At 42.0% G+C, this 27,953-nt stretch overlaps 1 protein-coding gene across 2 annotated transcripts in view; it reads right to left on the bottom strand.

Annotated features, from left to right (window-relative positions):
- Window positions 1-6,868: 6,868 nt before the first annotated feature.
- Window positions 6,869-27,953, bottom strand: part of LOC142203808 (LON peptidase N-terminal domain and RING finger protein 1-like) — a 46,355-nt gene continuing 25,270 nt past the window's right edge. Inside the window, exons 6-11 of one of the 2 annotated variants that reach the window (XM_075274866.1) lie at window positions 27,414-27,516; window positions 20,859-20,973; window positions 20,655-20,776; window positions 17,477-17,635; window positions 15,925-16,237; window positions 6,869-7,679 (exon numbers count right to left, since the gene is read on the bottom strand). In XM_075274866.1, the coding sequence (XP_075130967.1) occupies window positions 7,524-7,679; window positions 15,925-16,237; window positions 17,477-17,635; window positions 20,655-20,776; window positions 20,859-20,973; window positions 27,414-27,516 (968 nt within the window). In that variant the 3' untranslated portion in view covers window positions 6,869-7,523. The remainder of the gene's footprint in view (window positions 7,680-15,924; window positions 16,238-17,476; window positions 17,636-20,654; window positions 20,777-20,858; window positions 20,974-27,413; window positions 27,517-27,953) is intronic. The other variant, XM_075274867.1, reaches the window with a different exon arrangement.

Below are 27,953 nucleotides of genomic sequence, written 5' to 3'. Positions count from 1 at the left end.
TATGGTCTACATCAGTGTCTCCCAATAGGGGTTCCAGGCCACCCAAGGAAACCTACCAAGGGGCCGCAACACTCTGGTTGGGAAGATGACCTCCTGCAACATTATCTGTGCCCTTAGGACATTTTATTGTCTCTTGCTAAAAATTATTTGATATTTGGTCTGAAAAGGTTGCTAAACACTGCTCTATACAATCATCATGTCAAAATGTGTCTATAGAAATGTTGAATTCTTTTATATGGCTATGGCTGTATAAGTCTCCACACACCTGAAAAGGTGGTCTCTCCCTAAGGATGGACGTTATCCCCATAATCTATATCTGTAATAGGGAATTTTTGGAAAACGTATCAATAAAAATCTCAAAAATGTGGTAAAATCTGAAGTTTAGTCTATCGCATATGCTCCATGTTTTGTTTTATTAGAAGGTCTTTTGAGCATGTTCAGTATCACAGCAGGTTCAGTACAGGAGTGAAGACCCGACGGCGCGATCTCCAGGTATCGCAGATTTATTCAGTTACTAGCCAAGTATAAAATATCATACTGTGACGTTTTCGATAGAACAAAGGGATTCTACAGACTTTCATTTCTTTTTGGGGCATGTCTAAACCTATTTAAAAAATTGACAAAAAGACAGTATAATAATGACAAGATCTATTATTGGATCAAAAAAATAAAATTGGAGGTTAGGCAATAAAAAAGCAAATCTGGACTTGTGCGTAGGAAACCAAAGGAGGCGCATTAGGGGGACAATTCAGTTAATTTTAGATTTGTCTTTGAACTTCCAATGTGTAAATGCTTTATCCTCCTTTATACCATACTAGCAGTTACCCGCGCCTTCGTCTGCGGGTTGGCGGCGGTGCTGAACTGCTTATATTTCTTGTTCTCCCATCTCTGCCTTCAGTTTCTTGTCCCCCCATCTCTGTCCCCAGTTTCTTGTCCCGCTATCTCTGCCCCCAGTTTCTTGTCCCCCCCCATCTCTACCATATACATATGGAAGCATTATTCAGTGTCCTGTGTTCTTCTGATCATGGATGTTTATTGATGTGAAAATATAACGCAGAGAGTCCATAGTTATTGCCTGAAATATGTTCTGGGTGCAACACAACAGTCCCTCCCCTTCTCACCATGATAGATACCGCCAACAGAGGGGAATTCCTGATACTTCATGTTCTCGCGGGCTCGGCCAGGGAGAGACACCAGGAGCTTGTAAGATGGCACACCACTCAGATAACAACGGCTTCAAGGTTCACATTTGTACCTGGTATCCTCCACCGCCACTTATGAAATAATAATGAAGACTTAATACAGCCAGACATTTTTATTGTTTCAAAGAGTCCAAGTGTTCACAACGAAACTTATCAGCAGTTGCCTACAGAAAAATACTCACATGCCATGGTTGGTAGCAGGAGTGAGAAGACCTACAAAATTTTTATTAGATAAGTAAAAATCATGTACACCACACATGGAAATTTACAACATGAGAGATGTATAGAAAAATTAGTTCAAGGAATCAGTCAAGGAATAAGTTGCACTTACTATGGCAATGGCACACATTGCACTAATGGTGGAAATCTTCCCCATAATGTTTATTGCTTAGTCGACTTTTTTGGCCTTCTCTTTTTATTTTTATGGTCAAGACACCAGCCAGTGTCAGGCTAGGGTCCCCTGATCCGCTACCCTCCTGCAAATCACTCTTGTTGTTTTTTAATACGTAGTTTGCCGTTTACCTCTTGGGAGCAATGACAACGCCCTCGTCTCTCAAAAGAAAACATTTTCATATTGTCATAAACAGCGACGTCTTGGCAATGGAGGTAGCAATTGACAAGGGCAAAGCACAGTTTGATTCAGGTGACTATCTGTGGGTTCTGGCGACATACTCCCGTTAAAGGTGTTTTGCCGCTGCAGACACTTACTTGTTGGGGGTCCAACCACTGGGGTCCTCAAGTTCCCCTGATTGCTCCATGTGAATACAGTATTAGTGCACTTGTTTGGCGATGGCTCCATTCACATTTCCAGGACAGAGATGTCGTGTAGTCCCAGAAAATTGAAAGAGGCAGTGGCCAAGCATGTGTGTACTACTGCTCTATTCACATGAGGCAGTTGCAGAAAAGAAATTAGGCTAAGGCCTTACTGGACGATACGCAGCGCTGCGGGAAAAACTGCGGCAGAAACGTTTTCCTCCGCGGACTTTCTGTTACCATTATATCCACGGGAAACCTGCCAGCATTTCCGTAGATATAATTGACATGCTGCGATTTCCAAAACCGTGCCGGTTTTGGAAATCGCAGCATGTTGCGCTGCGGTTTGAAACGCAAAGTGGGCATGGGATTCGCATGAATCCCATCCACTTTGCAGATACTGTAAAATGCCGCGATTTTTCCCATGGTGGCAAATTGAGGCGTTTCCGACCCATGGGGCCCCAGCCTAAATGTCACTAAATTAGAAAAGCACTTTAGGCTAAGGCCCTACATAGCAAGCCACAGCCAAAAACCTCTGCATAAAAGACCGCAGAGGAAACGCCGCAGCGTTTACACAGAAAGTACAGAGTTTTCTCCTATACAAAAAAATCTTAGATTTTCTGCAGCAGATTTTTTTCTACAATGTGTGGATGGGATTAGCATTTTCACAACTTGGGGCCCTTAAGGTTACAAGAAATTAATTTCTTATAGAATTCTCTTCCCAGACATTTTTGATATTTGTATATCCACAGGATATGATCTAAGCCATTACAGGATACCAGGAGGTTCAAGGTACGCCTTGTCACCAGGTTATCAGATACAGTCTGGGTGTTGTAGGATATAAAATGGAATAGATGGAGGACAAATCCATAAATTGTGTAATACAGGAACCCAGTGCTACAAAGGACAATTTTTAGCAGCTGTAAAGTATGTGCGATCATGCATGACTATTCCGCTATTGTCACACAATTTGTAATCCTGTTTGTCCCACAATTCACCGGGTCCTAAGAGAATTTACTAGAGAAAAATCCTCAAAATTGCTAATTTATGTTGGTAATGAATATTCCATTCCAAAGTATGGGGAAAATACCATCACATTGTCTACGCTCTAGGAAATCGGTAACAGAATATGTGATCAACAATCCCGCGTATAGCTAATGTGTCCCGAAATAGGGGACTATAACAGATTTTAGTAATGTGATTATTCGACTGAAAATTGTCCATTTAGGTCTAAAATACTTTCATCTTAGTTAACAAAGAGGATTATAGTTACGCTCCACCTTCATTTAATAGGTCTATGTAAGCGCTGAATGTAACATTTTTAATATATTGTCTCATTTATTTATTATCCGTACTTAGTACTTTGAGTGCACAAGGGTGAAATGAAGTGAATGTAAGGATACTATATTACTATTATGGCTCACATCTGCCATGGTCAGTCCAGCATAGGAACACAAGACTACAATGCAAGCTGGGGATGGATATGTTACATAATGGACACCAACGGATACCAACAGATCGCACTGACTACAATGGAGTCCGTAAGGGTTACTTCAAGATGTACATGAGAGAAGATCTTGAAGAATTTTTTCGAGCGGATTTTTGATTAAATCTACAATGGTAGGTCGTAACAAAACTAGAATGTAGCCTAATGCAATATGGTAGATCAGTGGTTAGCACTGTCGTCTTGTAGCACTGGGGTCCTGAGCTCCTATCCATCACACGCTTTCTATAGATAAGGTAACCACTATAATACATGTAGGGAATGATTACGCCATGCAGTCTGATTTACCAAAAAAATTTCATATCAAAATTAAAATATTTCATTCAGCCTGCAGCCCTGGGTATTAAAGTGTTAATGAACTGAACTTCAGATAGTATTCAGACCAAAAGCCCAATCAACAGTACACACATCTGTATTCAAAAGAGATACATATAAGATCTGTCAACAGCAGGTAACCTGCTTGTTGACAGGTTCCACTTAGCAACAGCACTTTTTTTTTTTTTTTTTTTTTGTAAACTGTGCAGAAAAAAAACCTCAGGGGCCACACAGTGGCGCAGTGGTTAGCACTGAAGCCTTGCAGCACTGGGTCCTGGTGTTCAAATCCCACCAAGGGCAAAAAAAACATCTGCAAGGAGTTTGTATGTTCTCCCTGTGTTTGCATGGATTTCCATCCCAGATTCCAAAAAGACATACTGATAGGGGGGTAATGTACATTGTTAGCTCTATGTCGGGCTCACAATCTAGAAGAAAAAAAAGAATAACAGAAAAAGCTCAATGTTAAAATCCTCATTTACTAATATCATTTGCATTACATAGGTGTATGTAAAATCTATCTCCATTTTCCAAATCACCAGAACCTTATATAATATATAAAGAAAGGGGAGGTTGTGAAATAAATTAGGTCTGTACTATAATGTGACATAAGAAGCCTTATAGGAACACTTAAAGAGTAAGTGAACTTTTTTCTTTTTTTATAAATCCATAGTGCATATATATATATATATATATATATATATATATATATATATATATATATATTCAGGCGGAGGCCGCCTCAGGTTCCGGTCCAAAATACGGTAGCTGCGACTGGATGCTGGTGTACTGCATCGGCATCCAGTCACGCAATCCGCTCCGGATTAGGCCCAATGGATGTCACGAGGCAAGTCCGCCTGAAAGAATGAGCATCTCGCTTCTTTTTCCGGGAGCCAGAACAAACCGACTCCCAGAAAAAAGAACTGACAGACTCCCATTGATTTCAATGGGAGCCGTTTTTTTTGGTCAAGATTTTAAGGCCTCAAAATCCTGACCAAAAAACTCAGTGTGAACTTACCCTTAGGCACTGAACCCATAGCAATCAGTGATGTCTGTGATACATGGCTGATGTGAGACTCCACCTAAATGTAGTGGTAAAAAACAAATATGCCACAAAGTGATGAATACGTAAATTAGTTTACCTGCTGTCAGTGCAGAGATATCCTTTAGCTAAAGAAGTCATCCAAGATAGACTGGTTACTATGGATGTGCTGTTTGACCAAAGTAAAGGATTCTGAGCAACCAGTCTGTCTAAGACTACTCAAAGTTGGACTGGTACGGTACCTTTAAGGGAAAGTGCCAAAGAGAGTCAAGTCACCCAATACTTATGTTATGCTGCATTATTTAAGCTTAAGAACCTCAAATCTTGTTTATTGCTCATACATCAGGTAGAGCGCTGAGTATGCTTATATAGAGTATATCCACCAGGTATTACTGATGAATTACTGAATTAGTGATGATTATGCTGGCCCTTTAAGAAACAGAGAGAGCTAATGTCCACACCTTACTGGCACCACTTGCAGAATAAGTGGAGCAAAGGCGTACCCCTATCAGAGGTTGGAAGATGCAGGATGAGAGGAGTGAGCAAGTGAGGTAAGACATTGGGCGCTGCTGGCAGGAGAAGCAGTATTCTGGTAGAATTTATTAGCAGGCTCCATTTCTAGTGATCATACATTTTCCCAGAACACTGAATGGTCAGAGATGATCTTCATCATATATGGCTCTCCTATCACTTTACAGCACTTTCCTCAGAAGCAGCAGCAGCATGGATAGCATTATACAATAATACTGAACTATGAATCCAGCTATGGGGTATAGAGGTAAAACACTTACTAGAAGCTGCAGCTTCCTCTATATATGTCTCTCTTCTTCGTTCCCTACAACACTGCCACCCAAAGACTTTTATGGGTTGCAGCTACAACTCGATCTCTCAGTGTACAGATTTTGGTGAACAGATTTTATTAGTAAAGTCAGAGTGAACCATCAGTGTCGGAGGCAGAACAAAGATAAAAAAAAAAATGGAGGAGAAAGAGGCATTTTATGATTTTAAGAAAAATTACAAAGTTTCTTATCTTTTCTTTTTTCATTGGAGAAAATTGGTGAAAAATTATACTTTTTAGGTACCATTTTGGGAAGTATAATTATTTTCCATATAGAACCAAAACAAGTTATAATTAACTAATCTCATCTGCTAACATTATTCCTATGATACACATTGTTGGCCCAATCTGAGTTCTTGATATTTATAGATCAGAATTTTGTACAAAAATCAGAAAATGTCACCTTTCATGGTCACCTCTGTATAGCATCAGTGTTGGACTGGCCCATCAGCATACCAAATTATTCTCTGATTACCCAGGCTCTAACACAATAAAGGTCCAGCAAAAGGCACCCAAAGGGTACTATGGTCTATTTCCTAGGTGTTGTTGGAGGGCATGCCCTCAGAGTGGGCCCAAAGAACCTCAGTCTGACACTGTATGGTACATTAAAAAGCAATTGGATTTATCAATCTAACAAAACTCAAAAATACACCTGCCTAGACCTTTTCTCTTTGAGTTTAAGGGTGCGTTTACATGGATTCTGCCTCGAAACTAGCTCCAAATTCAATCCAGAATTCAGGGATGTACACTATTTTTTCCAAGAAGCAGCTCGATCTTGCTGCAGATTCTGTGGCCAATTATGCCGCAGAACCCGCCTTGCAACCACGCGCCGAAAAGCCAAAGCTCTGTTTCGAGATTCTGCCGCAGGATCCACGGGGTTGAAATTTGGAGTGGAATCTGAAGCAGAAGACCGCCTACAATTCCTCTCCAAAGTACACTGTGTGAACCTAGCCTAAGCAGCAACATTATAGGCTGTAGAATTTACACCTAAGGTTCATGCTCCTATCTAGATGGTGAATATGGGGAGGGTCAGGTGTGACGGTTACCACCACTGTCTCTACTAGTAGGCTAAATTGTGTAAGTTATATATAGCCAATAACGAAGGATAAAAAAAATTAAGGTTTTCTAAATTCTAGTACTAAAAGTCTGCTACAAGTTGTCACAAATCCAAAATTGAGAAACCCTTTTCATTGTAAAAATTTTTGCTATTCAAAAATAATACCTAAGTTTCTTCAGAAATGAAGCCTAAAAATCTAACATGTTATAAAGTGCAAGAGTGCCTGCTGGACACTGCTGCGGAGAAATGGTAAGCAGCTCAGTTTTTTCCATAGTAGCGCCAAGCTTCACAAATATCCATTCCCTTCTACTAGCAACGTTTGGCTTACTTTGCCTGGAAACAAGTCTTATAGATAAACCGAGGATAAATATAGAACAACTAAGTATAGACGTACTTAAATCAAGCAAAAGGCAGCGTAAAAGTATATTACAATCACTCGGCAGAAGATTGGCCACTGATTTGTAGGCAGTAAGAGCGCGGTGGAAAGGAGAATAAAGTGGCCTATGAGAGTTCCATGACCGGGTGCTGCTTGAGGACGGGTAAAAAAAAAAAAAAAATCAAAAGGCAAAAAGTCAATTTTTTCACATTTTTTCCATTGAGCAGATTGATCATCAATGGCGATGTGAAGGAGAAGAGATGACATCATATCTGAAGAATGGCATCTTCTTTGTAACGTTCATAAAAATCCAGTAGGTACCACTGGTAGTGCACTGAATCACAAGTGACAGCAAAAGTCCAGTAAGCACCAAAATCCCTTATTACTATAATGGACGGAGTTTTTTTTTGTTTCTTAGGAGGATGATGACGAAAGGTTCCTAAGACCTGTTCTGAAGGAACACGGACAGAATGTGCTTCAAGTGGAAAAGCCTTTCTTTTAATGATGTCATAGAGAGGATCATCATCTGGTACGTTGGATCCAAAGGCAACACGGACAAGAGCCACCAACACCAGTTGGGACCATCTGGAGATCCCTGCAAAAGAAGACAAAGAGAACATGATGGCATCATGTACAAATTATCTAAAAACAAAACAGGATTATTTTCTGACAATGTAGTTACAGGATTTCTCACATATGACACTTAGGACCCTCAACGATAACAAGAATGAGGGTCCTAGAGTTCCCCGTGTGAGTAGAGCACTGGTGTACTGGTATAATGTATGACCGCCATTGCATTCATTTATATGGGACTTTTGGAATGGTGATCTCTGAAGTGAGTGTAGTGATGGCCAAGCAGGGACACCACTACTCCATTCACAAGGGGCACTCTGGGACCCCTGTACTCATTATCATGGGTGGTTCCATTGATCAGACATTAATTTTTTTATCCTGTATATATGGGATCATGATCATCAGTGGTAAAAACCCTTTAAAGTGGGCTCAATAAATGGACGGCATTTCAGCCATGGCCTCCCTGATACAATCAGATGTCTGCCAAGGGTTACCAGGTACTAGCCCTATGGCTAGAACATGTATAAGAATGTATAAGGGTTCTGGGCTTCATCTTAATGGGAGCCTGTCACCAGAACCCAGCATATCAACCCAGCCCAATAGATAGATTATGTTGCCCGAATCAAATGATGTTTTCCCCTTATGAATTACTACCTCTATTGCAAAGATATCACCATTCTTGTCAATATGCAAAATAGATATTTGGAGCAATGAGGGTGTTGCCATTTGTTCTTTGGAGCAACGACAACACCTCCGTTGGTCCAAAGAGGTCACTTGTATCTTGACAAAAACAGTGATATCTTGGCAATGGAGGTGCCAATTTACAAGGGGAAAACACCATTTGATTCAGGGGACTCTAACTTATCTATCTGTGGGGTTGGGTTGATATGCTGGAGTCTGGTGATAGATTCCCTTTAACTCGTTTCTGGTTTATTCCACTTACGTACGTGGTACATGGGTGACCAATTACTCTGCGGGGGACTTTCTGCTTGGCCATGTTTTCCCCAGCAAAAACAGTTCTTTGCCAGATGTGGCAAGAGCTAGACATGCAGCTCCAAAATAAAAGGGGTTGTCTTTGCCTAGAGAATTCCTTTAATTCTCTATATAGCATTCTCTTTCCTCTAAGTTTTCCTACTAACCAGACCAAGCCAGATTGATCCTGTACTTAAGTCATGGAAATGGAACACCAGCTTGACATGAACAAAACCAGGTTTTATAAGGTAGGTAGACACGAGGCACTGGGAAACCAAAAATCTTGGCCGTTCTGATATACAAAGTAGATGCCATGAAGAAGCAACATAATAATAGAGCCCAAGACGTGTATATGGACATATGGATCACACCTCGTCCTGGGATGTGAGCGCACGGTCTACTGGCATGTCTATTCTCTCATTCCAGAATATTAAGGAAACAAAAAAAAAAAAAAAAGATACTAAAACAGTCATTTATAATCCCCTGTTTGGGTGGAAGTGTCCCCTCGGAGTCTTTAAGTATGCTATTCTGGTTTTGAGAACATTTTCCAGTCATTTGCTTGCAAGCACCTGGCGGCTTTTTAATGGACAGCAGCATCAATCTCGCTTTCAGCAGCCGACAGTGTGGGCAAGGAGAAGGACTGCAGGGTGCGAGAAGGGGGAACGACTCTACACGGTGCACTGAGTCCGCCAATGTCTGTCTTTAACTGCTTCTGTGCCAACTTGCAGACTGTAATGATACATAGCCAGTCTAAGCAATAATATAATTTGGCATTTTTCAGGGTAACTCTACCTAAAAGATAACATTTACTAAGTACTTTCCCATTTCACTCCTGGCTTTGATATGCAGATTTTCTTTTAAAGAAAAATAGCACCAAATGTTTCCATTATTTATTAAAACCAGATCTATCCTCATAAAGATTCATTTCTTGTCAATAGTGGATGCAATGATGGGTCAGTGGTGCTATCTATAGATGTGTTATCATCTATTGTAATCCTGTCTTGTCTCTGATGTAAATTAGGTTACTGCTGCAATGAAAAGCCTTATAGAACTAGTATGTGTCAGTCTATTATTAGGCTTAATGGCCAGAGTTAAAACTGCAGGATATAGTATTTTGCTTAAAAAAATATAGGTAGTGATGATGAAAATGAAAAATAAAATCATCAACAATTCTTGAAAGATATGTTTCACATAAAAAACATGGCTTAAAAAATATGCCAGTGCCAGAGATAGTGGTGCCATTATTTTCAGTCCAATATCCCTCCACTGTCAGAAGGATGGGCCTTACAGCTCAGCGTCATTGCTGGTCAGTAAGAAACACCCACCTAACAGTACAAAGCTATGGAAGAATACTGTCGGGGGGGAAGCATTGCTCATGACGCAGAGCTGTAAGGTCCGCCTTTCTGACAGTGGAGGGCTATCACTGAAGTCGGCTTTCTAGTGGCATATACCACCAGTGTCAGAGGAGCCTCTATAACTGCACATGTATGTTACAGTATATCATATATGTCTTCTTTCTCCTTATGACCCAAGAGGAGATTCCCCAGACTCCTGGAAAAACAGACCTTCCTCTTGGATCCATTGGTGGTATAGTGGTGGCAGCAGGGACCTGGTTTGGTCCTTGTTGCTTGTATAGTAATGTGAAAGTCCTTACACACACACAATCTAAGTATACCTGCATGAACAAGTATGAAGTCACTACTGGGCAGGAGCAGGGTCCCCCCTTAGTGGATAGCACTTTAAGGGGCCTAATGGCTTTCACTTTTCAGAAACAATGTGACTGGTAGGGTATCCAAGGGCAATTGGATGTGGGTGGTATGTCTGGGCAGGAACCTATTTAATTGCATACGTATGATACCTTGCCGGGATGAAAGATAGGAAGAGAGGAAGAGTAGGACGGACTTTAAAGAGGACCTGTCACCAGTTCTGAAAAGCCCAATGGCATCCATCATCTGATCGGTGCTGTCACCCTGAGCATTTTGGTGTTTTGTTTATCCAAATCTGTTCAGCCATTCCAAGATATAAACCCTGTAATGCAAATGCAAATTACGGTCTGTTAGTCAAGTGGGCGGTAACACTGATTTCTTTGGGGACGGGGTCACTGTGTGCAGTATGTCATGCAGTGTTACCGCCCACTTGGCTACTATATTTAAATTGTTATCTGCAATAGGGCTTATATCTTTAGAATGGCTGAACAGATTTGGATAGACAAAACACCAAAGTGCTCAGGGAGACAGCACCGATCAGGTGATCTATGTCATTGGACTTTTCAGACCTGGTAAAATGTTCTCTTTAAAAATCACTACAATCTGCCTCCCCCCAGGATGATAACAGAAAATAAAACGTAGAGAGGATACCTTATATAGGTCCCTTTAAGAGACGCAAGCTTAATACATAAATATCTGGAGCTTAGGTACACCATGATATTGACACCTAGAACCTTGGTCCCGCTTGCTTGGGGATTTCAGCTGTGGTTTAAACCTGCCAACAAAGGTAGGGATTTACAACGCAGCAGCTAAATACGCCCGCTGGGAGCCGGGATAATGTGATGGTTGTGAATAATTGAATACCGTCATCATAAATCTAGTCCCATAACAGGTGTGGGTAATTACACTGATTTACGTCCCTGTATCCACCTGGTAAATGCTATATATACAGCCACGACCCCCCCACCACAAAGATATGAAATTTTAGTATTACATGGATGATAACGCCTCACGCTGGACAAAGGTGACCCATGATAACCCCTATAGCGGAGCAAATCTAAGAATGCTATCAATACACAGAAGGTTCAGAAATGTACTGTACTGTATATTACTATATATTACTATAGGAACCATTTGTATGTCATCTTAATTTGTCAGGTAAATATCGCAACAATCATATACCAACAGTTAGGAGCCATTATTCCAGTTCTTAAAGGAACACATCAAGTACACTGATAAGACTGTGCTATGACTAGAGGGGGCCTGAGTGGGCGGAGCATAAGACAGGAGATGTATTGGCGTATGGCCCTATTATTCTAAGCTCGCCATGGGCCAGGTTGCCCCAATATCTCTGCTGTTTGTTTGCATGGTTTGGCTTCTTACATGAAATCTCATAGGGGCAGTATAAAGGCCATCGTCCACTACGACAGTGCTACTTGTATCAGCGTGGGCGCTCCAGATACTACTCATATAGTATTATTTGCAGCATTGGGAATACAACAGTGCAGAAAAGAACTGTGCTCTGTATACTGTGCATGTTCGGGAGCCATCCTGTTCACCTCTATTGCAGAATACAAAGGTGGCTGAGTAGAAAGCTACTAGTGCAAAAAATGCTTGCTTCAGATAAGCCAGCCAGAAACACACAGAACGGTGCAGGTGCAACTGTTTATGAGTGGCCACTGCTGCAGAAATGCGGCAGTGGATATAACCAGTGGTAATAAAGAAGATGTAAGATGAGAACATGATACAAGAGAAAGAAAATCTAAAAAATTCTGCAGATTCTAACAATATATGTAACATTACATAAAATAAGATATTTCAGATGGGAGTACCCTTTTTTAGGAATTGCTGGCCTATAGATGTTTAGCTGGCAGTAATCATAACCAATTCCCCCAAACATGGTTATATCTATGGAAAGGTTGCCCGGTTGTTGGATACCCCAGCAGAGGATAACCAGGAGAGATGACTGACCCTTAAGGCAGCTAAGTCCAAGGCTATAGTTAAGGCTCTGTTGAAGGAGGGAAAGGATCCGGGAGATGGAGACGTGCAGAGTTCATTTCAGAGTAACATGGTCGCACATATGAGCTGCTGCCCCACTCAACTCTATGGGGCTACCAAACATAACAGAGCACCATACCTGATTATCTTCATCAGTGCCATATAACTGGATGTAACGTCAAGATATTTGCTCTATCATTGCTCCACGCTTATGACTAATGGAGGTCCCAGAGCTATGACCCCCAGCAACTGAAGACTTAGGATGTGGACAGGGGAAAAGTCTTGTCTATAGGACAACCTTAGGCCTCCTTCACACAACCGAAGTGGCTTCTACTGTCCACAAATACTGATCTGCAAAAAAATATATGTCCATACGTCTTTCGCTATCACGGATCCGGAAAATCTTTATGATCCCCTACACCTGTCTGTAACAACAGGACATGCTTCACAGCTTGTGGTCCTACTACGGCCATGTATATGGGCCCGTACAAATGAATCGGGTCTGTACTTGTATTTGCAATTGCGGATAAAACCTACAGTCGTGTGCAGGAGGCTTTAGAAAGCGGAGACAGGTAATGCCTTGACACTGCAATCTTATAATCATGTTGACGACAGTACGAGGATCAGAACCGCAGCTCCGTTCCCGGCAATCACATTACGGCGTCTGCTCATTACCAGTGTAATTTAATAAAGAGCGTTTGTAGCAATATTGACTTTACTCTAAACAACTGTGTGTTTTCGGCTCGTGAGGATCTCATTTTTGGAATAAATGAGGCTTGTACTTTTTGGAGAGTGACAAGAAAATTTTGCAATCGACTTTTACGACTGCTACAGCGGGACGAGATTAATGCGCAGCGGCAAGGCTGTGTGCGGCTTAATGATCATTGCCGTACCTGCCGAGAACATGTGGGACAATAATAAAATGTGGTGCGAGAACAGTGTGGGTTTATCAAAGGCTGAGAGAAAACTGGGATGCGGGAGCACAAATGTGTGCGCGACCGGATGAGACAAGTCAGATCATATTCTGGGACATGGCACCCCACCTGTGTGTTAGGATATGACATTTACAGAGCGCAAAAGTAAGATGGTGGTGGGCTGAGGAAGCCAACTTCTGTTGTGCCATTTTATGAAATGGAACTGGAGGCACAAGATTCATTTAAGGGGCTTAAACAATTCCTTAAATGGAAGAGTGATAAACCTGGTATTAATGTAAGAAATTCTACCAGTCATGTGACTGTAGCTGCCAATTGCTGACTCTTTGCTTGTGACATGTTATTTTGGGCACCCTAGGGAGTACTGTTCGGATCAGCCAATCCGAACAGCACGCTCGCATAGAAATGAATGGACGTAGCCGGCACGTGGGGGGTTAAGCGGCCGGCCGCCGTCAAAGCGGAAGTACCAGGTGCATCCATTCATTTCTATGGAGCGTGCTGTTCGGATCAGCTGATCCGAACAGTACTCGCTCATCTCTAGAAACACCAAACAACCCATTAAAAACTGGCGGCTAAGATTAAATAGTCCACCTGTTGGGGCCCCCACAGATCAGCTACTTTTCAAGGCATGCAGCCTTATTTACATACCACTCACCATATTCTTGATAACAATGGTTGGACTTGAATGGGTCTCATTGCGAGCGAGTGAGCAAAACAGCGCTGGGCATGTAACCAATGACACAAGCTGAGTATCGGGCAATCAGCTGATCAGCGGAGGGTAAAGAATCTCAAGATCTAAATAATAGGCCATCTGTATCACTGTTATGTATGGTGACTCCTCTGAATTTGAGTGGCATTAACTGTGAAGCCCTGCCAACGCTCTTCTCCTTTTTTCACTCTGCCCCTCCTTTTTCTGCTCTTCTTTTCCTTTTGGCTTCTCATCCGCTCTTCCTGCTCTCTCTTGTGGGATTCCCCCTCTTTATTACTGGTCCCCAATCCTACTTCCTTAGGCACTTGGATTTGATACATGGTAGCCATTTGTGGTCTCCTACCTTCGGTGTGAAACAAGACTGGTCCTTACTTGGCACATTTGTGGCTTGGGGCTCTTTCTTTCCAGCCATAATGGATCAAACCCTACTATTTCCTGTAACCTACCATTGCCAATGCCATGATGCCTTAAAACTGGCTTGATTTTTGGGGGGATCCAGTCCTGATGTTTATGCTGTTTTGTGGGTTATACCTACTGTCTGTTTCTCTTGTATACCCTGTTTTGTATTCCATTTTGAACACTCTCAATAAAAATTGATCAAACATAAATGATAAGCCACCCATTTTTACAAGGTGGAGAACCCCTTTAACCACTTCCCGTCTTCCAAGAGCCATAACTTTTTTTTGTTTCCGTTCACAGAGCTGTATGGGCATTTCATTTTGTTGAACAAATTTTACTTTGTAATGTTACCATTTAATATTCCAAAGCAGGGGAAAAAAATCAGAATTGGGTGGAATTGGAGAAAAACTGCATTTGTGCGCCTATTTATGTTGACAATTCACCTGTATCCTGAGTCAATATGATTCCAGGAATACCAAATGTATATAATTTTTTTAAAAATGTTTAACCCCTTAAATAAATCCAAAACTTTGCAAAAAAAAAGTAAAATTTCTTGGAGTCACTATTTTCTGACACATGTAACTTTTTTAGATTTCCGTGTATGGGGATGCAGAGGGCGTATTTTTTACCGGTCAGATGTACTTTTTGGTTACCGTTTTTTTACCATACCATTTTCAGGAATGTCTGTCGCTTTGACCACTTTTTATTTATTTTTATAGGAAGCAAAATGGCGAAAAAAATGGCTATTTGGCCATTTTGATTTTTTCCCCCCACTACGGCATTGGCCACAAACAAGCCTCAATAGACATATCGTTAAAACAGGCCTTTATAAGGCTCATGGCTGTCATGATGACTGGACGGCTCTAAGGATCTGTATTGGAAAAAGAACGGTGGGGAAGTTGGCGGTCAACAAAGGTAGATCCTTTATTGTGCTTTGAACCCATAATAAAAGAGATAATACTCGCGACTGGAATTGTGAGTATTACTGCTGAGTCTCCGCTGTATAATTCTGAGCAGGCGCCATATTTAAACACCTGACTTTTGCTATAATAATAATACAGCGGAGTGTATTAAAGGATGCCTGACATGGCACTGGTAATTGTAAAAAGATTAGATTGGAGAAGTCTGAGATATCTGGTCTCCTCTGAATTTTGCAATGAAAAGGCTTTTAGTCCATTTCACGCAGCACTTGAGGACATCTGACACAATCCAACTGCAACTGTAGGAAATATCAGCACAACGAACTACTAATTTTAGGACCATAAGGCTTCGTTCACATTTGAGTCAAGACTCCTTCACAATGTCCGCCTGAAATCAGTGGAGGAAAAAGTCCTGCACATACGTTTTCTTCCTCTGCTGGTTTCAGCTTCCAAACAACAGACACCTGCAGGACCCCATTACAGTCAACAGGGTCTGCTGGCCTCTGTACAGAACCGCTAGTTAAGCACTTCATCTAACTCTGCTCCTCCTACATACGAGAACATCAGACAGGCAACACCAGTGTAAACTTAGCGCAACGTCTGACCTGCAGTCCTTCTTGCCAACACTGACCTGTATATTGTCATCTTTAGGAGGCGGGCTGGTATGATGCATGAAGACGCGTCGTGGAAGGCTCCCTCTGTGCTGCGAGAAGCATTCCTCCAGCTGCTGATACACCATGTCATGTAATCTCTGCACTTCTTCCAATTCATCACCTTCCAGCTTCTTGTCCATCAGGTATTCTACCTCTGCTATGTGGTATCCATCTAACTGTCCCCTCTTTAGTACCCGGAAACGTCTTCTGCCCATTGTCTCCACCAGTGACCGACCATCTGGCAGATAATCCAAGTGCTGGATCTCCAGCATACACCCGTAGTCTGCAAAGCTGAAGAAATAAACAATGGCGGATGTATCATTAAAGGAGTTCATCCATATATCACTTTCATACCAAAAATCCTAAAAAGTTGTTAAGAGCTGTTTTAAAGTAATATATGGTATTCCTAATATTATCATTTTTTGCTTCCATGGGTTGGGGGGCACTGTTTCCAAACTGTGCTTTTGTGGGTAGCCTGTGGACAGAATCTGTCTCATTGCCCCTCTGGCTGATGACAGCACAATGTCTGCCTCCTCTGCAGGAGTCGTCTTGGTTATACTGCCATGCTATTGTAGGGGCTCTGCTCCTTTGAATAGGGCAACAAGCTGGTACTATTGGTTGGTCTGTGGTGATCTGGTAGTGGAGACAGTGACTGAGCACGTGTGTCCACCAAAACACAACTTATTAGGTGGACACGCACAAAGTTATATACTTTGAACACAAGGTGGTGCAATATTTTTTCATTTTTTGTTTACTAGTATGCAAATGGAAAAAAAAAACCTGTTCACTTGTATCTATGGAATGATGGTGAGACTACTACTTTAATAGATAGTATTTTATTAAAGGGGTTCTCCACATGACAATCTCTGCTTGTTAGATAGGTCTCTGACAACAAACTAATTCCCTTGCCGGAACCTTCAGCTGTAATCTGAGGGAATTCCTGAAACGGATGTTACGTTTTCCTACAGCACCCCCATAGGAGAAATTAAGCATTACATGGTGCCTATTCAATTAAATGGTCAATGTAATGTAGTACAGGACAGGTCCTCCAGAGAGAGGCAATCTCTGTGACGGATCTTCACTTTGGCCATGCGATGAGGGTCCTGAATAGAGGAACACTAACTAGCTCAGAATTCCCTAATAGGGTATAAGAAAATGAGGTTTCCAAACTGGACAACCCCTTTAAGTGTATGAAAAAGCAATAAGCGTATACTCCTGTTTACATTATGTCATGGACCGCCCTACTTAGTTCATACAGAGAAGCCTGAGTGCTTGTGGAAGAGGTGCTGTTGGGTGGCCATACACATTCAATAAATATTGGCCAAACCTGCTAATTTCAGAAGAACAACCAACCATCTTAATCCACCAGTTGGCAGGGACATGAAGACATGTTGGATTTAAACATGCCCAACCATTTTTCTCATTGAAATAAGCTGCTGTCCCTACTCCCTATTTAGATCACGTGCACACTCAGCACAGCCAAGCATGCATGTGTATGGAGGGGTAAGGAGGAAAAGCATTTAACTGTACCTCTTGCCACTCTCATATAAACACATGCCAAAGCTCTTTGTCCCAGTTTCAAGGCAGCGACGCATCATGAGGCGGTAACGTGGCTCAAACACGTGGAGAGGACAAGGGACTCCGGGGAAGGCCACAGTGCAGACGAAGACCGGCACATTGCTTACCAGACTGAAAGAAAACAGAATCAAAAGTAAGTCAGTAATTCTACGTAGAGCCTGACATGGCCGACCATCACATGGGCAGGATTACGTGTGGCGGAGTATTTTACAGCAATGCTCTAATCTTTTTCTGCATTGAATTTGCAGTGGTTTTAAGACATGCTAGACTCTAGGTTTGGCCACAAATGTGCAAATGTGTTACGTGTGAATTTTTGGCAGATTGTGTGGTGGATTTATTGCTATGCAAAAGGTGAAATCTGCAGTGAAAATGAGCTTTTTCGGTGCAGGTTTGCTTGCTTCCATATGTGGATAGGCTTTTGAAACCCATTCCATATGTATTAGGGTGCATTCACATGGAGTAACGTGCCGAGTGACCTGGCACGTATGCGCCGTGTGAGATTTTGAGCGCCGTATACGCTCCCATTGATTTCAATGGGAGTTAGTCTCGTATACACCGCGTTATTTTGCGGCTGTGATTTTGCGGCCGCAAAATCACGGTCGCAAAATAACGCGGCGTATACGATCCAGGCTCCCATTGAAATCAATGGGAGCATATACGGCGCTCAAAATCTCACACGGCGCATACGTGCCAGGTCACGCGGCACGTTACTCCATGTGAATGCACCCTTATCCTGTAAATAGCTGAGAATAGCTTCCATACAAGTGAAGGGACAGATGAACATTTGCACGGTCTCTCTATTCACTTTTGGGAACAGGTGTGGATCCCATCCTACCTCAACGGGACTGTGTCTATCAGATATTTATGGCATATCCTATGAACATAGCCATAAATCCTGATATGGAAATTTTCCGTAAGTTTAGATATTAGTGTGTAAGGTTCATGGGTAAGGCGAAGGGAAAATTGCCAAGAGACTGAAAGAGGAAACAGTACTTTACTGACAATGACAAGGTCTCACAGATCAGTCTCACAGATTACATGCACTCTCTCATCTCGGAGGTTTCAGTTTATAAAGGGTTATGGCCACTAAACTGGCTACAGGTACCGGTCCGTCTTCTAGCCTCACTCTGTACAGCTGCCTCCTAACATCTGCTCTTGAACTTGGCTGAGGTTCTAGGCTTGACCTCTGGGCTTGTCCCTACCTTTCTGGCCACTTCAGCCTTGTAGTCTCATAGGCCTCGTTACTCTCAGGTTTGATGCTGTACCATCACCCCTAACTTGCTGCACACCCCATGGTTCTAGGCTGTTAGGAACCAAGGTCCTCCATCTTGACTGCTGCATGGAGTACCCAACCACAATGGTCTGTTCCGCCATGCAGGACAGCTCACACATCACCTCTCAGCTGTACATGTCCTCTATGTGGCAGGAATCCCATCCTGATATCTTCTCCTTACCCCCAACACTGTCCATGATGTCCCCATAAGCCGTATCCCTATAAATTATAGACTTTTATTAGTTTCAACTCCTTGGGTGATGTGTCCCCTGTGTTTGACGTGCCAACCTAAATGTGGCTCGCCGCCGCTGAGTTCCATCCTGCTCTGATCTCTCCCATGAGATGCAGTATCTGATGCAGATTTTGGGGTTAGACTTCACCCCAAAAATCAGTGTCAGATTCTGTCCTGTTAAATGAACCTTAGTGACGATTTGCAAACAAAAGATAGTAAATGAAGCTACCAATCAGAGTCTAGTTAACAACAAACAACTTGCACTTGGAAGAAGTACACTCCTGATTGGTTGCAATGGTTTTAATGGCAGCAAGACGCCTGTACTGTCTGCAGCTATAGCATCTTATGACAACAAGATCTGCAATCTCTGCTGCGCACATGACTAGACCAAATTGCAGACATCGCAGGGAAGTAAATTACATGCGGGTACAGAAATGATCGTTCTCAGACCCTGAAGTCAGCAGAAGGTCGTGACAGGCGCATTCATTATGGCAGAATTTCTAAGGGCAGATTTCTCATTCCACCTGCTGAGGCTTGTATCAGCAGAGTCATTACTGAGGGGCCACAATTAGTGATCTCTGTTATCTCTCGCTATAGTAATTATCTTTTCTTCAGTCTTCCTTCCGTTCCTTTCATTCTAGAGATGGAAGGCGCAGATCAGTGTTTTTTTACATACAGCAGTCAGAGATTTTCATTTCTACACATTGTAAAAATGTCATGACTGAGATTATTAGCAGAATGCAGCCCGCTTAAAGGGCTTGCCCAGAATTCCAAAAACCACATTCTTGTAGAAAGAGCGCCACATCTGTTCATGGGTCATGTGTGGTATTGCAGCTCAGCTCCACACAAGCTATGGATAGAAAACAAAACAATGGGGCAGATTACTAAAACTGTCTAAGGCCTCAGACACATAGGGGAATTTAGATCCATTCAGCCATTCCAAAGAAATAAGCCCTTTTAGCATTGATGCAAATTAGAGTGTACTAGCCAAGTGGGCGATAACAATGCATGCTCACACTGTAGGGTGACAGGGCCGATCAGATGATTCACATCATTGGGATTTTCAGACCTTATGACTGGTCCTATGTTTAGTATAGGTTATCAATATCAATTTGGTGTGATTCTGATACCTGTCACCCACATTAATGGGCTGTTCTCAGCACCTGATATACAGAGAATGTAACAGGAAGCAAACAGCTCCGTTCTCTATGTAGTGGTCAGACCAGGAACTGCAGATCACCTTCTGCAGTAACTCTGACTGCTTCCTTATCCTGCTGAGAACAGCTGAGCGGTGGGGGTGCCGAGTGTTATATCCTCACCAACCTGATAGTAATGACCGACACTAAGGATAGGTCCTTGTTATTTTTAGCCTAGGAGACCCTGTTAATCCCTTGCCATTTGCAAAACCTATGCTGGCAGTCAGTGAACGTCTACATTCTTGCTTACATTCATAGTATACAAACCCATCCTAACCCAGTCTCTCATCAGCTGTGTGCACTAGATCAGGACCAGTTTTTGCTTGAATTTACTGAATGCAAGCAGAAAACTTAAAACATGCTTTTCATATTCACATGACTATGGAAGGTGGGCCATTTCATGGACTATTGACTATAGCAATGACTTACTTGGACATCTCAGCGATTTCAGTAAGATGGACCTGCTTCCTTTCAGCCATCTCTGAAGGAAATATGGCAATCATTAGATCTTGTAGGATCGCAGTGACTGGATAAGATCCCACCCTCAGGTACTGAAAAGGAGATGACCATGAGATATTACTACTGCTATTGTGCATACAGCAGAAGTAGAACATTGAAATGTGTCCATGCTACCTCTCGTAGGCACTGCTTGCACAGCGGGCAGTATGGCTGATGGTCCATGCAACGTTCCAAGCATTCCCTGCAGAAGGTGTGTCCACAAGGGGTGGTGACTGGCTCCAAAAACATCCTGCCATTGGTCAAAGATAGAAGGCAATTAAATAGGATCAAATACGGGTAAACAATGGAGGAAAATAACAAATAGATCCTCCGTAAATACTCGAACAGTATTAATGAGGAATGAAATTCCAATTCACAATTTATCCATATATTTTTATTTCAATATACATAGCATGCCTTCCAATCATAAATATTTCATAAATGAATAGTACAGGTGAATATAAGAAACTTTGTATTGTATCATATGAAAGAAAAATGCTCTTTTCTTCATTTATGAGGCCGCTTTCTTCTTTCATAGAGTTACTTCTAAAACAAAAATCTATAGAGAGAGGAGGTGGAAGGAGGAGACTGTTGGAAGAGGCGGATATGATGCTACTACCGCTAAGCCCTGCTATACTTAGTGAGTGTGATAGCTCTTTCAGCACTACTATAGTACTCTGTATGGTGGAAGCAGCTTATCTTCATGAGACAATAAATCATTACTAACCAGCAGAAGTCTCCCCCTTTCCCCTCCCTTCTCTCTATAGACTTCTGGATATACATGATGGAATCTATTAGTAATAACCGACTAAAGCGAAAGGATAGAAGAAACAGACATAACTGGAGAAAGAAGCATTTTTCTTTAATAAGATATTTTGCAAAGTTTCTTATACTCATCTCTACTATTAATTTCTTAAAAGTTTTTATACATGGCGGTACACATAAATAGGACCTTTTACCACCTCCACCAACTCCAAATCTTTATACCCTGCAATAGGCACTGATCCACTGATTCCAGCACAGTTGGAATTTTTCTATAGCCCCTACAGTTCCTGAGCAATCAGTCCAGCTAGTTTTAGCACTCAGTATATGCTAATTAGACTCCCTATTGTGAGGTGGGCTGTCCCTGACTATGTGAAGGTGCCAAGGACAGTAGAGCAGCCTTATTAGATAATTGAGTACTAAAACTAACTATTCCTCTTTACTCAGGAATGGTGAGAGCTAGAGATAAAATTCCAGCTGTTCTGGAATCAGCGGAGCAGCATCTAGTCAAGCAGGCAAATAGTTGTACATCGTAGAGATGGTGAAAAGTCCTCTTTAAAGGACAGCTCCAATTATTATGCCTTCTGTAGCTAGAAGCAGAGGTAGGTGAGAAAGAGAGCTGTTGCCTACCATTACACCCAATTCCACCCACTCTCCTAGGTCATATATCTCAATAACTTTCTACATATTCAGGAAGACACAGGGGAGATTTAAGAAGAGGTCCTACCCATGGTTAAAACGCCATCTTTACTGATGGCACATAAAAATTACAACACAAAAATCAGACCGCACGGCTGACTTATGGCTGTCTAACAAGAGACATATATGGCATTACTGCTAGTTGTAGCTTTTAAATATTTTGAGTATCTCAGAGATCCTGACTGTACCCGCAGTGCACAGAGACACAGCTCACATATGGAGTCCACATCTGTAAAGCGTACAATTTATGCTGTATGGTAATCCATATTCCCCACTAGAGGTTTCAGTGCTTCTAGTAAGCATATGGTAAACCATCAATAATGTAACTAACTGCAATACAAATTAGTAGCAACTTCGTATAACAGAGATTGGCGGTGTTCCGGTTGCGATGCCATGTTGACAAGTTGCAGGACATCTTGGAGAATCTAATTTTTATTAGAGGAGTTTTCGGGGCAATGGGTATTAGATTGGGGGTCCAGTGCCTCTACTGGTCAGATGTTCTCAGCAGATTAAACACATAGAGGAAAGTCGGAAGCACAGCTCCGTTCTCTATGTAGTGGCCATGCCAAGATACTACAGGTCCGAATCCATTCACATGAACATGAGCTGCAGAAATTTAACATGATAGCTTCAGAGACTGCTGAGAGCAGCTGAACGGTAGAGGCACTTGGTGCTGGACCTAGTGCACATGCCGGGTGTCAGACCCCACAATCTGATATTGACAAGCTAGGAGAGGAATGTGGAAGACCCCTTTCAAGACGACCTTTCACATTTACACCAACTTCAGCTATCTGAAGGCCTCAATAGGTGGCGCTCCACTGATTTCGGTACAGTTGGAATTTTTTCCTCTAACCCCCACCATTCCTGAGCCATCAATTATGTTATTTTCAGTATCCAATATGTTCATTAGAATCTCTACTATCAAGTGGGCAGTTCCTGATCAACTGATCCAGCCCAAGACCTCCTACTTGACAGTAGAGAGCCTAATAGGCACCAAAACTAACAGCACCAATAGCTTGGGAATGGTATTGAGTAGAGAAAAAATTCCAACTGTGCTGGAATCAGCCATTTATTTGTAATACTCCAGAAGGAATAACAGAGGAATGGCCCAATATATCTTAGATGGCTAAGAAAAGGTAATGAAAATAATGTTTTATTTATGAAGAATACAATTACAGCATTTACCAGGGATGTATCATCAATTTTTTATTTATCAAAACGATTGAAATCTATCATTTTTTTTTTTTTTTCAGATTTTTTAAATCTATTTTCTGTACATGATTATGAGGTTGGCCATCTTGCCTGAGCTTCTTTTCTTCTGTTTTAACAGCATTTAGTGATATGCTTTACAGCATAGTCACAGCCATAGGCAGCCATAGTCTGGAGCCAACTCATTAAGGTCTATGGGAGAGTTGTTATTAGTGGATGTAATGATGGGTTAGTGGTGTTATCTATAGAGGTGGTATCTTCTATTGTAATAATGTCTGTGATGTCAATGAGGTGATTGTTGCAATGAAAACCCCCACAGAAATGGCAAGTGTCAGTCTATTATTATGTTTAGTGATCAGAGTGAAAATTACAGGATACATAACTTTAAAAAAAAATATACATATATTAAAGGAAAATGTTAGAAAAAAATTCTAAATACGCATTAAAAAATACGTTTGACATTAAATCTTGGATTAGCATGCTCGGTGTCCACTTTCGGTACCGGGGCCTACAAGAACAGATCATCACCTGAATCACAACACCCGGATCCCGACACATCACATCCTGATGGTCTATCCTGTGTATAGGATCAGTATGAAAATTCATTTTCGGGGCAGGACAACCCTTTTAATACATCGTATATTACATGATTTCTGGCCCTTTAACACGTGTCTGACACATAGTACCCCATAGTGTACACTGTACCCTATGTACTCAGGACTCCTGCCAGAGGAGACAGACAGCTCTCCAGCGCATTAGCAGAGGCGTTCAGTCCGTGATGTTATGTATGAGAAATATCAGCGATCTGTTTCGCTCTACAAGGGCACGGTCTCTGCGGTTTTGGCTTTTTGCATAGATTCCGGCTGTGTTTTTTGCAACAATGAGACTCCTTTCTGCATACAGTTTCCAGGGAAACATGCCAGCCTCTCCAAATCCCTCTAAATGAGTCTCTAAATAGACTGAAGGACTGTCGTGCTGCTCTGTAGAGATGGCAGAGAACATCGTGTAAAAGCAAGCTTTGGAACTTGAGGACTTCGCTCTATTAACCCTAGAAATGCTCCACGTACTATTGTGGAATCAGCTTATTATTTTTCCCCATTGTTTATATAGTGCCGTACTGGGGTGAAAAACTAATGTGTATAAAGGCAGCTGGGAACAGGATCTAAATGGTGCAAAAAAGGCCCTTCTCTCAGTGGTAAAATAATACAAGCTCAACTGATCCAAGTATGCATGTGTATAGGAGAGATGGAGGGACATCGATAGTGAGCAGACAGCTTCCTTCCTTAGGAACTAAGTGCCGGAGGAAACCAAGAAAAAACAGGTAGATGTGACCTTACATTGTCCTATGGTTCAGGGAATCAGTATGTAATTGGTAAGGGTCTAAACAGCCAGGACTGCCACCGATCAGCTGGATGGAGAGGTCGCAGCATTCAGGTCAGTGCTGCAGCTTCCTGAAAGAAAACTAACCATGCACAAAACCAAACATATCAGGGGCTTATGCTTGGTACTGCAGCTGTGCCCAATTTACTTGAATGGGATTTACGTGGCTAATGTACCAGATTCCCAATAAACATGATGTCATCTGCAATGGGAAGAGAACACGGCCTGATTGGTGGGAGCGCTGGGTGTTCCGACTCCCATTGATCCTAAAAATCGTCTGTCTGATGAAAGTCCCTGAAAGCCCCCTTTAAGAGGACCTTTCATTTATTTCAGGTATTATATACCACTAGAAAGCTGACAGCACACTGACTTCAGTTACTGTCAACTTTCTAGTGGTATTTAATACCACTGGTGTCAGAGCACATTTATGTTACAGTATATATGTGCCTTCTTCATCCTTATGACCCAAGGGGAGATTCCCAGACTCCTGGAAAAACAGACCTTCCTCTTGGATCCATTGGTGGTATAGAGGTGGCAGCAGGGACCTGGTTTGGTTCTTCTTGCTTGCATAGTATTGAATTATGAAGTCACTACTGGGCAAGAGCAGGGTCCTAATGGCTGTCACTCTTTAAATACCATGAAGTGAAAACAGATAAACAAAAATACAGCTCATTCGCTTTATAGGGAATGTCTCTGGTGGTCAGCGTATATTCCTGCCACGCACGGTTATTCCCTAGGAAGCAGAATGTATCATCAAACTGGTAAGGCTAAGTTGACACTTGCACTGGGTTCTCTGTCATTTGTATCCACTATGGGACCTGAACAATGGTGAGCCTGCACGCTAAAACCGCCATTATCCGCAGACCCCATAAACTATAACGGTCCTCTGTGCAGGACTTTTCTCTTTGTCGATCTTCAGCGGAATCTGCAATGGAGTCTCTTAGGGCTAGTTCACACGTAGGCAAAGGGGCGGATTTTGACAGCGGATTTCGCTTCAAAATCCGCCCCTTTACAATGGTGGTCTATGTAGACCACCGGGCTTTTCTTTTCCGCTAGCGGCGGGCTGCCGCTAGCGGAGAAAAGAAACGACATGCCCTTTCTTCAGGCAGAAGCGCGGCTTCCGCCCCCGGCAGCTCCCTCCTATGTCGGCTCATTCATTTGAGCCGACAGCGGAGGGGAAAGCCGTGACCGCGATGGTCGTGGCAGGCGGGTTTTGACAAGAGAGAGACACGGCTCACCGCGGCTCTCTCAGTGTCAAAACCCGCGCGGGCAGTTCACGTGTGAACTGACCCTTACAGATGTTAACGAAGCCTGAATAAAAAAATCCAGCACCAGATGTAAAGATGTATATAAAACGTTACTTGTACTTCAAAACATGGATACCATAAAATTATGTCACATACAAACGAATAAAAAGTCACTTAAGTGTTTCAAGACTGTCGCCTTTTACTCATAGCATGAACACTAAACTAAAATGGTCACATTCAATAATTTCTCTTATAAGAAATTCTAAGTAAAAATATGTACAAAATTAAATCTGCTCCAGATATATGTAACTAGAAAGCATTTGTATCCACAGAAATCCATCTCGAATAATATCCAGATGTAATCAATAAATAATGGATAAAATCAGATCTAAAATTCATACCTTTGGGAAAACGTGTTTAATTAAGAATTCCAATATGCCTCCTTTTTTAAAAGGATTTTTTGTCTATCTCCTCCACCTCATCTTGAGGTCTTTTTTTATTCGTTTGTATGAGACATAAATATTCTTTGAAGTACAAGTTACGTTTTATAGACATCTCTTACAATGGTGCTGAATTTTTTTAAGTTTTACTTGGACTCTCCATAAGTCTCCATAAGACACTCCGTCGCAGATTCTGCCAAAAATCAGTGCAGAGACAGGTCCTGCATGGAAGACTTTCAATACAAAAGAGGCCTGGTTGACCTCATTATAGTCTATGGGGTCCGCAGGTAACCACTGTTTGAGTGAGCGGTCTCTCCATTGTTTGCGTCCCACGGCGGAAACGAATGACAGAGAGAATGGTGCAAGTGTGTGCCCCATTGATCTAAACCTTGTTGGGGGTTAATGCACCACAATTATTAAGACGAGCTGCTGTAGATTTCAGGATTAATTCACACCGGTTTTCCGTCATTAATTGTAATTAAATGCATCATTCACAGAGGCCTTGTCTCTGCTAAAAATATGTCAATTTAGTATATTTTTTACAACAAGATGCTTAGGACAGGGCCTCATGTTGTATGGCTGGCTGCAAACTTACTAGTGGCTAACCTACTGTGATCTACATTCTGATGTGGTTTAGGCTTCATGCACACTGTGCATTGTCAGTATTTATCACAGCTAGCACAATGACCCATTATATTGTAACAGCCCCATGCATATGACAGTGTATGGGACCGTGAGCCCAGGGCAAAACGCAAGTCCTATTCCATCCCGTTTGTGGCCCTGTTCACTGAAGAAAGGGAATGACTCCATGGTTAAAAGATTGAATGTCGCAGGGAAACCTGCTGGAGAACCGATAGCAAATTCCCTATATAAATCCTGCAGCGTGTTCGCACTGTGCGGCCTCAGCCTTACATTTCATTGTACTTCACTAGTTTAATTTCTCTGTAACTCACCGAATACACAGGGAACATTCTACATCTGAGAGGCTCAAGACGTCTTTCAGCAATAGATCAGGTTGGAGACAATCCTTGTGAGGTTCCTCATCTTCCTGAGAGTCTGTAAAACATATTAGAGGACATGACATCTTCTGTATTTATTAGGATTCTGGTATCGGCAAAGTATAACAGCAAAAAAAGAAAGACTAAGAGGCTGAGGCACATTATACCCCGAAAAGTAATAGACATTTACCTCTAAAAATAGAGTGAATCTATCACCGCTGTGGCAGTACTGTGGCCGGCAGTGACAGTGTCATTCCAAGGTTCCTTGGGCCCACCAGATATAATGATTCTCAGGCCTGCTCTCCAACAAACTCTAGAGTATTATTGTGTTAGAACTTTGGACTATTGGAGGACCCTCCAGTACTCTGGTGGGTAAGACACTAGGCAGTGATAGTGTATGGGGACAAAGTGGCTGGCTATAATATGGGGGCATGGTAGTTATGTTATATGACTGGTATGTGCCCTCACATTATAACCAGACACTGTGGCCCCATA

Source organism: Leptodactylus fuscus, chromosome 5 (assembly GCF_031893055.1).
Source record: "Leptodactylus fuscus isolate aLepFus1 chromosome 5, aLepFus1.hap2, whole genome shotgun sequence".
Taxonomy (NCBI): domain Eukaryota; kingdom Metazoa; phylum Chordata; class Amphibia; order Anura; family Leptodactylidae; genus Leptodactylus; species Leptodactylus fuscus.
The sequence above is the reverse complement of the archived record's forward strand: the minus strand, read 5'-3'. Positions and strand labels throughout refer to the sequence as shown.